This window comes from Macaca mulatta, chromosome 1 (assembly GCF_049350105.2).
Source record: "Macaca mulatta isolate MMU2019108-1 chromosome 1, T2T-MMU8v2.0, whole genome shotgun sequence".
NCBI classification, from domain to species: Eukaryota; Metazoa; Chordata; class Mammalia; order Primates; family Cercopithecidae; genus Macaca; species Macaca mulatta.
In genome coordinates this window covers 125314242-125327017 of record NC_133406.1, presented here as the reverse complement: position 1 = coordinate 125327017, position 12776 = coordinate 125314242, and the positions used below count along the sequence as shown (strand labels likewise).

The window sequence follows — 12776 nt, the reverse complement described above, 5'->3', positions numbered from 1 at the left end:
CAGTTTCAGAATTGTCTGTAGTATTTACTGGTAAAAACAGTAATATCCTGTTTTTAATCTGATGTTGGTTATTTGTTCCTTCTTTTGTTTTTTTCTTTATCAGTGTCACCAGGAGTTTGTCAATTTGGGAAGTTTTCTTCCGTTTTTTTTTTTTTGAGACGGAGTCTGCCTCTGTCACCCACACTGGAGTGCAGTGACTGTGATCTCGGCTCACTGCAACCTCTACCTCCTGAGTTCAAGCGACTCTCCTGCCTCAACTTCCTAAGTAATTGGGATTACAGGCGTGCACCTCCACGCCGGCTAATTTTTCTATTTTTAGTAGAGATGGGATTTCATTATGTTGGCCAGACTGGTCTCAAACTCCTAGGCTCAAGTGATCCACCCATGTCGGTCTCCCAAAGTGCTGGGGTTACAGGTGTGAGCCACTGCACCCGGACCTATCTTAAGATGAATTCTTAGATCATTAATTTTCAGTCTTTCTAATGTACACATTTCAAGGCTATAAATTTCCCAAGAAGTATTGCTGTGTCTGTGTCCTATAGGTTTTGATATATAGTAAATTAGTGTTGTTTAGCCCAATGCCCCCCCCCCCGTATTTCTTAATTTCCAAATTTAAGGGGACGTATTGTGTTTTTGTTACTGATTTCTAGCGTAATTGAATTGTTATTAGAGAGCACACTCTTGTATGACTTTAGTACTTTGAAATTTATCGATATTTGCCTGATGGCCCAATATATGGGGTCATGTTTTATAAACATCCCTTACATACATGAAAATAATGTATATTGTATAGTTTTGGGTAAAGTGTTCCTTTATGTAAAGATTACCAGTTATATTCTTTATATTTGTGTATCTTTTTTTGATTCTGTACCTCTGCTTATTTTTTATTTGTGTTTTATTAAGTAGTGACTGAGATAGATGTGTTTAAACATTTTACACAATGATTGTGGATTTCTGTCCTCTTATTTGCAGTTCTGTTAACTTGTCTTTATTTCAAGCTCATATTATTGGGTATACATTATTTAGAATATATGCAACTTTTTATTACATACAATAGAACTTTATATGTACAGTTATTCCCTTGGTTTATAAATGGGGGATTGGTTCCAGAACCCCCCAAGAATACCAAAATCTGTGCATACTCATATCCCCTAGTCAGCCCTGTGGAACCCATGCAAACAAGAAGTTGGCCCTTCATATATGTGAGTTTCATATCCTGTGGATACTGTATTGTCCATTTAAATTTGGTTGAAAAAAAATCCACATATAAGTGGATGCAGTTCAAACCCATGTTGTTCAAAGGTCAACTGTATACGTCATATGTATCTTACATATTTATATATAATGGAAATTGTTGTTAAAACAAGATACTTCCTTTATCTCTAATAGAGATAAACTTGCCTTAGAGCAAATTTTTATGTTGTTATTACAACTATACCATTTTTTATTCTGTTTTGTGTTTGCTTGTTGTATCTTTTAAATCTGTTCACTCTTATCCTCTATCTTTGTGTTTTTTTTTTTTTTTTTTTTTTTTTTTTTTTTTTTGATGCGGAGTCTGGCTCTGTCTCCCAGGCTGGAGTGCAGTGGCCAGATCTCAGCTCACTGCAAGCTCCGCCTCCCGGGTTTACGCCATTCTCCTGCCTCAGCCTCCCGAGTAGCTGGGATTACAGGCGCCCGCCACCTCACCCGGCTAGTTTTTTTTTTGTATTTTTTAGTAGAGACGGGGTTTCACCGTGTTAGCCAGGATGGTCTCTATCTCCTGACCTCATGATCCACCCGTCTCGGCCTCCCAAAGTGCTGGGATTACAGGCTTGAGCCACCGCGCCCGGCCTATCTTTGTGTTTTAAATGACTCTTATAAATAGCATGTAGCCAGAATTTATAATTTTATGCACTCTGACAATCTTTGTCTCTTTTACTGGTATATTTGGCCTTAGACTACATTATCTCCTTTATCTCTTATGTCTTACTTATATGTTAGTATATTATTATTGTTGTCATGTACTTTGATGATTTTTTTTCTTAGGGTTTTGTATTGTCCAAGAAGAAAAAAAAAATAGAGTGAACTGGGGATGAGCAGTACTTACAGGCTGAATATTTCTAACCTGAAAATCCAAAATCTAAAATGCTCCCAAATCCAAAACTTTATAACACAGACATAATGCTGCAAGTGGAGAAGTCCATGCATAAGTACTTAACACATACTTTTTCATATACAAAATTATTAAAATATTGTATTAAATTACCTTCAGGCTATGTGTAAGGTATATACAAAATATAAATGAGTTTTGTGTTTAGACATAGGTCCTATCCTTAGGATATCTCATTAGATATATATAAATATTCCAAAATCTGAAAACATCTGAAATCTGAAACATTTTTGGTCCCAAGCATTTTGGAAAAGGAATACTCAGCCTCTACTGAGAATATTTAGAGTTGATGAAAGACATGAATTCACAGATACAGAAAGAGAAATTTATACCAAGCAAGAAAAATTAAAAGAAATCCACATCTAGACTTGGTATAACTAAAGAATATTGGACACATAGAAGTATTAAAAGTAGCAGGAGAGAAACGAAAGATCACCAGTGAAGGAATGACAGATTGGTCATGAACATCTCAACAAACAACAATAGAAGTCAGAAAACAATGAGAAAGTATTTTCATGGGCTGAGAAAATTATTGTCAACATTAAATTTTGTCCACAACATACCTATCTTTTAAGAATGTTGGAGAAATAAGCATAATTTTATATTAAAAAGTGAGGAAAATGTGCTTTTCAAGAACACTTGGACTGTTTAACAAAAATGATCATATAGGCCAAGAATAACTAAAGCAATCTTTAAGAACAAAGTCGGAAAATGTGCCCTACCAGATATAAAGATTAATTGTATAGCTAAGGTAATTAAGACAGTATGACATTGGCACAGAAGTTGTCAAGTCAATTGAATAAAAGAGAAACTGAGACAAAGATCCAGGGGTACATGGTAACTAGACACAATACAGAAGTGATATTGCAGATATGTAGTGCTAGAACATTTGACTATCTACATGTAAAAATATGGAAGTCTACCTCTACACTACATACAAACACAAATTCCTTAAGGATATAAATAAATGTGAAGGGCAGGGCTTCAAAACATTTGAAAAAGATGTGGGACAATATCTTTGTGGCCTGATAGTAAAGAAAAAGTTCCTAAATAAGATTAAAAAACACAACCATATTTGAAAATATTGATAAATTCATATATGCTATAACAATTTCTGGTTACTTGGAAAGTAGAGCAACAAACCTCAAAGTTGGAGAAATATTCCCACTTTACATATATAATGAACAAAGGATTAGAACCCATTAAATGTAAGTAAGAAGAAAATGAAGCACCAAGTAGATAAATGAGTAAAATATATGAACAGAGATGGTCACAGAACAGAAAACATGAAGAGTTAAACATGTTACATAATTTTCTGGAAAATGCAAATAATACAACAAAACTTCAGTTGAATACTTTTATGTGACAGTATCAACTCTTGGTGAGGTTTTGAAGCAGGAAAAGTCATAACCCTGTTGCTGGGAATTTAAATTGGTATAAATGCATATGGAAAATAATGTCATTTTGTAAAGTTGTATATGTAACCTGCCCTATGACCCAGCAATTCCAATCCTAGGTGTATACTGTAGAGAAATTCTACATTTTCACCAGGAGATGTTTACAAGAACATTCATAGCACTATTGTGTGTATCAGTCCCAAAATGGGGACAACTCAGTGCCCTGAACAATTGATTACATAAATAAACAGTGTTATATTCATACAATAGAACACTACTCAGCAGTGAAAATGAACGAACTGTATTTTTACACATAAATATCTGAAGCGTAACTGTTCAATGAGAAAAGCAAGCCGGAAAAATAATATACTATGACAACATTTATATGAAGTTCAAAAAAATATTGAAATACTGTTTAGGGATACATAATTATGCAATGAATCTATAAAGAAGAGTAAGGGAATATAAGTTAAGAGTGGTTTTTATGCTTAAAAAGGCAGTAGGGGAAAGCTAATGAAGAGGGAGGGGCATTTAATAGCTTTTATCAATATTGGTAATGGTCTATATACAGTCAATGATTGACTCATGGATACAAAATACAGTCTGATTCATCATTATATTACCCATAACCCTCTTCCCAATTCCTGTCCCTGCTGTATAACACCTTTCCAGTATTAAGTTAGCCCTAAGATAAAAGTGAATATGAAGGGTGCTAATTCAGGGCTTTCCTTCCCTCTTGATAATTTCTATATTTGAATTATATCTACACAACTCAGTAAATATTTATACAAAGTATGTGAAAATAATATAAATGGAAGTTGTTGCTTCTTTATAGAAAATTAATCTCATTAAGAATATGCCTTTTCTTTGAATCACATGAGTTTTCTGTCCAGTCTCACCATATGAAAATGTAAGGCGAGTGATCCAACCGTAATTTCCATGAATAAGTAATCTTTTAAGATTCACAAAACCACAAAATGAATATGGAATATTTTTAAGTAATCCATAGCATTTATTAATATTCATGTTATTTTTCTTTACTTAAAGGTCAATAAATTAGAGTTAGAACTAGAAAGTGCCAAACAGAAATTTGGAGAAATCACTGACACCTATCAGAAAGAAATTGAGGATAAAAAGATATCAGAAGAAAATCTTTTGGAAGAGGTGGGAAAAACTTAGTATTAAGAACTTATTATACTAAAAATCTATATTTTTATTAGGATTTTAAGAGAAAAGTAAAAAATTCTTAATTTTTAAATTATGATTTTAAAAAAGGTTTGGTAAGTTTATATTAGAGTCAGTGTATCAGTTTTTATAGAAGCTAAAAGTATCCTTGTTATTTTAAGTATTTGAGTATATAATTATTTTGAAAGGGTTAAATGATTGCCACAGTGGTATACTGTCATCTTATTTCATAGAACACCCTGAAAAAACCCCAAACAGTGCATTTTCTACTTGTTTTTCCAGTTTCCTGGTGTTTGAGGTTTGCTTTTATTTAAGTAGAACATACGCTTTTTACACTTGTTTGTTTTTTTGTGCATTTATTTTAAGAAACTTTTTTTTGCTTATTTGATAGGTTGAGAAAGCAAAAGTAATAGCTGATGAAGCAGTAAAATTACAGAAAGAAATTGATAAACGATGTCAACATAAAATAGCTGAAATGGTAGCACTTATGGAAAAACATAAGGTAATTTTTTTCTCCTTATATAATGAAAATTATTAATTGGAGCCATATTTCTGTTAAATAATGGTGAAATCAAGATAGTATTCTAATTTGTCAGAGAAGATTATTGTCTATGGAACAGTGACTTACTATAGCTAGAGTACCCTTGATGCCCATTTCTCCAAGTTCAGATCTTAACCATACAAAGTTGAGCCTGTGTGTCACATCCTTGAGGAAATCGCTCTTTATTATCTGTGATGAATAGAAATAATCACTCTTTTTCTGGATTCTCCTAGTAGTCTCTTTTTTTTTTTTTTTTTTTTTGAGACGGAGTCTTGCTCTGTCACCCAGGCTGGAGTGCATCTCCTAGTAGTCTCTTACAGCACTTTCTACCTTATGTATTTTTAAGTACATAACCAGGGTAAGTATCTCATTGACATCTAACACATAATGGGCTAAATCGATTTTTATCAAAGGAATAAATAGATGAAATACTTAGTGTTTGATGTTTTTGTGTCTTATGTTTTTAATTGTTGTTTTAGAGTATCCATCTGTTAAGGAATTAAGCCTCATTCCCCTTAAGATTTGGAGAAGAGGTAGGGTATACCTACCTATTCATTAAAAAAAAAAAAAAAAAAAAAAAGCTGCTGGAATACGAGATTATTATGAGGGAACCGGTGAAGATTTAAAAACAAATTTAAATAACATTGTGAACTCATAGATTTAAACACACTTGGTATGTTTCAATCCAGTGCGGCATCTGTCCTTATTGATAACTCACATTTTACCACCTTTGGCCAGCAGGAGCCTCTTCAAGCTGACTGGCAAGTCCTTTTGACTTAACTCTAATTTTCTCTGACAACTTTCTTTAAGTTATGACGAAATGTTTAAGGCTTATATTTCCTGTCCCAGATTTGAAATCAGCCAGTTTTGTAGAAGTCCTGGTGTTTCTGGCATATTATTAAATGTTAAAATTCAATGTTTCCAGTAAAAGAATTATCTTTTGCTCTTAGGTCATTTCCAAGACTGTTGTGTGTTTCACTGTTGAGGTTGTTTGAATGAAAAAATATAATTGAAACATTAAAAATATATACCCATATATCTTACTGAATTTATAAACATAATTTTCTGCAAAATTAAATTAAATACTAAATAATTAATTAAATACTAAATTAAATATTGAAATATGTTAGGATACCAATCTTATAATCTATTCAGTTTTAATATATCTAAAATGTCTTCTTTGTTTAATATAGCACCAATATGATAAGATCATTGAAGAAAGAGACTCAGAATTAGGACTTTATAAGAGCAAAGAACAAGAACAGTCATCACTGAGAGCATCTTTGGTAAGATACAGAAAAAATAGCAGTAACGGCCAGTGTTCATAATGTCAGCAGTGAGTGGTGGTAAAGAATAATATTAAGTAAAACTAAATTTTGAGCTATAGAATCAGAGTCTTAAATCTGAAAGGGATCTTATAGATCTTCTAGTTACATGTTTTTTTCTAATTTAGTTTTTGAAATAGGGAACAAACTATTTTTTCAAGTGAAATTTTATAAACTCCAGTTAACAAATAAGTTTGGAGCTCTGATTGAAATTGGGAGAGGAGGCTGGGATAAATTGGGAGAGAACGAGGAGAGATATACTTTGTGTTAAATTTTTCTTTAAAGAAAACTGTAAAAAACTTGATTTTTTTTTGTTTTTTTGTTTTTTGTTTTTTTGAGATGGAGTCTTTCTCTGTCCCCCAGGTTGGAGTGCACTGGCATGATCTTGGCTCACTGCCAACTCCTGGGTTCAAGCAGTTCTCCTGTCTCAGCCTCCCAAGTAGCTGAGACTACAGGTGTACATCACCATGCCCGGCTAATTTTTGTATTAATATTTTTAGTAGAGACGGGATTTCACCACGTTTGCCAGGTTTGCCTCAAACTTCTGACCTTGAGTGATATGCCTGCCTCTGCCTCCCAAAGTGCTGGGATTACAGGCATGAGCCACTGCGCCCAGCCCAAAAACTTGTTTAAATGAGGTTTTTAGCTATGTTAAGCTAGCAGCCTTTATATCCGTTGACTTTAAAAGTATCTATATTTTATGAGTGAATTTATTTCTCTGTAATATTGAATTTACTCAGAGCACTAGTTTATATTTTCATTGTCTTGAGAAATATATGGAAGCTCTTCTAAACTTCGTGTTTCTTTTTCTTTAGGAGACTGAACTATCCAATCTCAAAACTGAACTTTTGTCTGTTAAGAAACAACTTGAAATCGAAAGAGAAGAGAAAGTAGGTTTTTTGGCATTATAGATAAAATGATTGTAAGGTTTAGGGCAATTTTGCGTTTTTAGAAATATGTCATATTATAAAATAATTTGATAAATTTCGGTAACGGGATGAGAAAATAGTTTTTCCCCATAAGCTTTTTTTCTAGAAACATTTAGAATATTTCCTAATGTAAATGCAAAACACATGTAAATATAAGTGTACTTTTAAGAAAAAGAATATTTTTAAATATACTGTATTTGAGTAACATTATCTGATATTAAAATGCTTATATATATAAAATGTTTATATTTCATATTAAAATGCTTACATAGAATGCTAGATTCCCACTTTTAGTAACCTTAGGAGACGTCACTTCAACGAGATAAACAATTAGTTTCTTCTTTTGATAGTCAGGAATTCAGCCTAGCCAGCTAAGTTAAGAGAGGTCCTCCTAACATATATATTTAGATGTTTTTTTGAAGAGATTCATCATGTTTCAGAAAAAAAGGCTGTCTCTGTAGTGTTTTACAGTTTGCAAAGTGAATTGATTCACACTATAAATGACAAATACTAATTTTTTTTTGCTTTCTATGAGATAGGAACTGTGTTTAGTACCCTACTTACATTTAATTTAATCTTTACAGCAATGTTATATGCAATACTTTACTATTATCTTCATTTTGACAGAGGTTACATTACTTATTCAGGATTACATAGTAAGAGAGCAGAATGACTAGATTTCAAACCTAGGTCTATTTTTGCATGGCTTCCAACCTATTCTCTTAATCACTCTGCAACAGCTTAGATAACATACACTTTCAATTTCAAGCCTCTAAGAATTTATTTACTTTGTTTTCTGCATTTAATTCCTTTCATCCTTTTCTATTTCGGAAAATCTCACACATCTTTCATCTTATAGTTGTGAGCTTACTATATTCGTATGTATTCTCATAGCACTGTTTTTAATGTTAAAATGGTTATTTCACTTTGTGCCCTCTATTATATTGCAAGCTCTGCAAGGGCTAATTATGCCTTATTTATCTTTGTTTTCCCTTTATCTGTGTACAGGGCTTTGAAATTTTTATATTTTCAATTAAAGGACTAACAAAATGGCTTTCCCTTCATCTGCAATAATAAGATTCATGCTTACCTTTATCCTACTGTTTCAGTAGAAGAGGAATTCTTCTGTGGCTTAACTCTCGATGCTATTAAACCCTCAGCAATCTTTACTTTTTACTCTAGTCAGTAAACATAAATAAGAATTATATTACTGTAGCTTGTATCTCAAGTTCTTTGGCTCTCACATAAGTAGAAATTAACATCAGGCCAAAGAGACATTTTTCTCAGGGAAGATTTAATAGGCTTGTGGCTTAATCAAAGCAAGGGAGCAGTTTACGGCAAAGGTATCTCGGTGCTAGCTCCCTGAGGCTCAACTCTTGTCATTTTAGAAGCTGAGGCAGAAAATGAAATAATGTACAAGCATGTTTAGGCAAAATTTTCTTTGTGTTTGCACAATGGGGCATCATGCTCTGACATACATTGCATGATCAGAAAATGATGGATAAGCCCTGCCTTTGTTGGAGATGTTAGTATTAAAATGATATTATAATGAAAAAATCAGTGAAAGGTCAGTGTAGGAGCCTGTCTTGTCTTCAGCAGACTGGATCTGGTCCAGTTCTTATCGAGAATGCCAGAGCCTCACTCACCTTGAAAGATGGTCAGGTTCTTATCAGGAATGCTAGTTTCTCACTTTTAGTAACCTTGGGAGACATCACTTCAAGGAGATAAACAAGTAGTTTCTTCTTTTGATAGTTAGGAATTCAGCCTAGTCAGCTATGTTAGGAGAGGTCCTCCTTCTGCTATGTGACTTGGGTCAGCTTATTAAGGGAGACAGGAAGGTAGGGGAGAGAATATGCCTTGATATGTGAGGCTCATGGGGTCTTGATTACCATGTCTGTGGTCTACCGGGGCTGAATCCCTTCCCTATACTGTCTCATTTCTATCATCTTATAAAAACTTAAACCATTAAACTGCTTAAGCTGCTATACTATCTCTGTTCTTTTCTTAAGTAGCAGTCTATTTTTTCAGTTCTTATCTCCTCACCTATTACAATTTAGCTATTGGCCTAACTGCTTTTTTGACTTGGGTCACACTGAACTCCTTATTAACAAACTTAAGGGCTTCTTTTTTATTTGCATATCAAAAATAATTTAGGACCTCCATTTACATCGTATTGTGTTTCTTTCTGATCATTTATCTATGAAAAAATATATAAACACGCACACGTGTACACATGCACACACACAAATATGCCTGTACATAGATATATATAAAAAACTTGGGCTTGTGATAGATTGTTTTATTCAAAATGTATGCTGCCCTTTTCTATTAGGGTCCCTCCCAAAGGAAGAATTAAATATTTCCACCTTGCTGACTTCAGATTTGGCCAAATGTTTTATTTTGCCCAATGGAATGTGAGCAAAAGTGGCATTTCTGAGAGGGTGTTTTAAGAGACACCACATGGTCTTCCCAGCCTCTCTTTTCCTTTGGCCTTGAGACTGACATAGAAGTTGCTTCTTCAGCCTAGATTCCTGGAGATGACAAGAAGTAGGGTAGAAACCAGTCTATAATTGACATGTAATGTGGTTGAGAAATAAACTTCTCTTGTAATCCACTAAGATCTGGGGTTCTTACTACAGTATAATTTAGTCTAAACTCATTGATATCAGGATTTATTGTACACATAAATTTATATTGTTTAATAAAAACACATTATGTTTATATTTTATAAAATATGAATACAGAAAACTACAAAAAGGGTAAGAATAGCCTACAAACCCATGTCTCAGAGTTTACTGTTTTTCCATCTGCTTTCCAACTTTCCATATACTCAGATTGGACTAATAGTTATAGAGATAATACCTTTAGGTGTTCTTCTATTTAAAAAGTGTCCACTTTTATTGCATTGTCTATACTATTGTTACTTTTTGGAAATTTCTTTGGTGTTTTTTCTAATGCTGTAAAATATAGTCAGTATTTATGAATGTACATGAGGTCATAAAATGAAGGTATAATTATAATTATAGACTGATTATCTAGCTAATGATGAATGCTAATTATACATACATATATACATTATCATGTTAAATTACACTTTTTTTTTTTTTTTTTTTTTTTTTTGGAGACAGAGTCTTGTTCTGTCGCCCAGGCTGGAGTGCAGTGGTGTGATCTCGGCTCACTGCAAGCTCTGCCTCCCGGGTTCATGCCATTCTCCTGCCTCAGCCTCCCGAGTAGCTGGGACCACAGGCACCCACCATCATGCCTGGTTAATTTTTTGTCTTTTTAGTAGAGACGGAGTTTTACTGTGTTAGCCAGGATGGTCTTGATCTTCTGACCTCATGATCCACCCGCCTCGGCCTCCCAAAGTGCTGGGATTACAGGCATAAGCCAGCATGCCTGGCCTAAATTACACTTTTATACACATTTTAAGAATGTAAGTAATACATACAAATGTAAAGGAAAATGTTGATGGAATTCTAGAGCTTACATCCCAGAATAACTTTTATCTATTTTGGGCGTGTATCACTTCATATGGCTCCTTTATGAAAAAAAAAAAAAACAAAAAGAACCATAGTCAGATACACTTACACATACCAAGAACGATAAAGAAAGAATACCTTTGAAAAAATGCCATATTAGTTACTTTAAACTTTAATGTACATATTATATTTGAATTTATCAGAAAAATAATTTGAAATTGGAATTGCAGAATTATTAAACTTAAGATAGATATTTCTTTACAAAACATTTAATAGTTCTTGAAAGAGTTTAGATTCTAAGGTGAAGAAAACAGACTGAAAAACATTTTGAAGAGGGAGGAAAGTTGTAGGTACCAGTGTAGTTTCTTTTAATTAAGCTTTTTATTTTGAGATTATTGTAGGTTCACATGCAGTTGTAAGAAATAATATAGAGAGATCCCATGTATCCTTTATTAAGTTTCCCCCCATGGTCACATCTTACAAATTGTAGGATAATATCACAATCAGGATTTTGACATTGACACAATTAAGATACAGAACAGTTCCGTCTCCACAAAGATTCCTCATGTTGCCCTTTTATAGCCACATCCACCTCCCTCCCTCACCCCTGGCAATCATTAACATGTTCTCCATTTCTATAATTTTGCCATTTCAAGAATGTTATATAGATGGATTCATACACTATGTAACCTTTTGTGACTGGCTTTGTTCCTTGGAGATTTATCCAAGTTGTTAGTCCAACCTGAGTGTGTAGAAAGTTGGAAAGCAGATAGAAAAATGTAAATAATTTTTTTAGTTTTTTTTGCCAAGTAGTATTCTGTGGTATGGATGTTCCGCAGTTTAAGAGTTTGCCCAGTCAAGGGTACCTAGTTGTTTCTAGTTTTGAGCTATTATAAATAAAGCTGTTATGAACACCAGTGTACAGGTTTTCGTGTGAACCTGTTTTCATTTTTCTGAAACAACTAATGGTATGGCAGTTGCATATTAGTTTCATAAGCAACTGCCAAACTATTTTCCAAAGTGGTGGTACCATTTTACATTACCATAAGCAATGTATAAATGATCCAGTTTCTCTGCATCCTTGCCAGCAGCAACTTGCTATTTTTATTTTAGTTATTCTTGTAGATTTGTAGTCATAATTCATTGTGGTTCTAATGCATTTTCTGCTGTTGAACAGTGTATTAGTGTATTCTCATGCTGCTAATAAAGACATACCTGAGACTGGGTAATTTATAAAGAAAAGAGGTTTAATTGACTCATAGTTCCTCAGGGCTGGGGAGGCCTTAGGAAACTTACAATTATGGTGGAAGGGGAAGCAAACACATCCTTCACATGGCAGCAGGAAGGAGAATGAGTGCCAAGCAAAGGGGTGAAAGCCCCTTATAAAACCATCAGATCTTGTGAGAACTCACTATCATGAGAACAGCAGCATGGGAGCATGGGGTTAACCAACCTTATGATTCAGTTACCTCCCACTGGGCACCCTCCCACTGGGTACCCTCCCACAACATGTGGGGATAATGGGAACTACAATTCAAGATGAGATTTGTATCTGTGTTTTTATTTTTAACTAATTTTCTAATTAGACTTGTTTTTACCTGTTGAATTTTGAGAATTCTTTATATAATGTAATTATTAGTCCTCTGTCAGAGGACTTAGTCCATTTGTGTTGCTATAACAGAATACTTGAGACTGGGTAATTTATAAAGAACGGAAATGTATTTTTCTCACAGTTCTGGAAAATGGGAAGTTCAAGATCAAGGTGCCAGCA

General features: G+C 33.7%; 1 protein-coding gene across 1 annotated transcript in view; it reads left to right on the top strand.

The window, feature by feature from the left end:
• SYCP1 (synaptonemal complex protein 1) overlaps positions 1–12776 on the top strand; it is a 116953-nt gene that overhangs the window by 74810 nt on the left and 29367 nt on the right. The window contains exons 23-26 of the mRNA XM_077950631.1: positions 4594–4710; positions 5123–5233; positions 6466–6558; positions 7413–7487. Of these exons, the coding sequence (XP_077806757.1) occupies positions 4594–4710; positions 5123–5233; positions 6466–6558; positions 7413–7487 (396 nt within the window). The remainder of the gene's footprint in view (positions 1–4593; positions 4711–5122; positions 5234–6465; positions 6559–7412; positions 7488–12776) is intronic.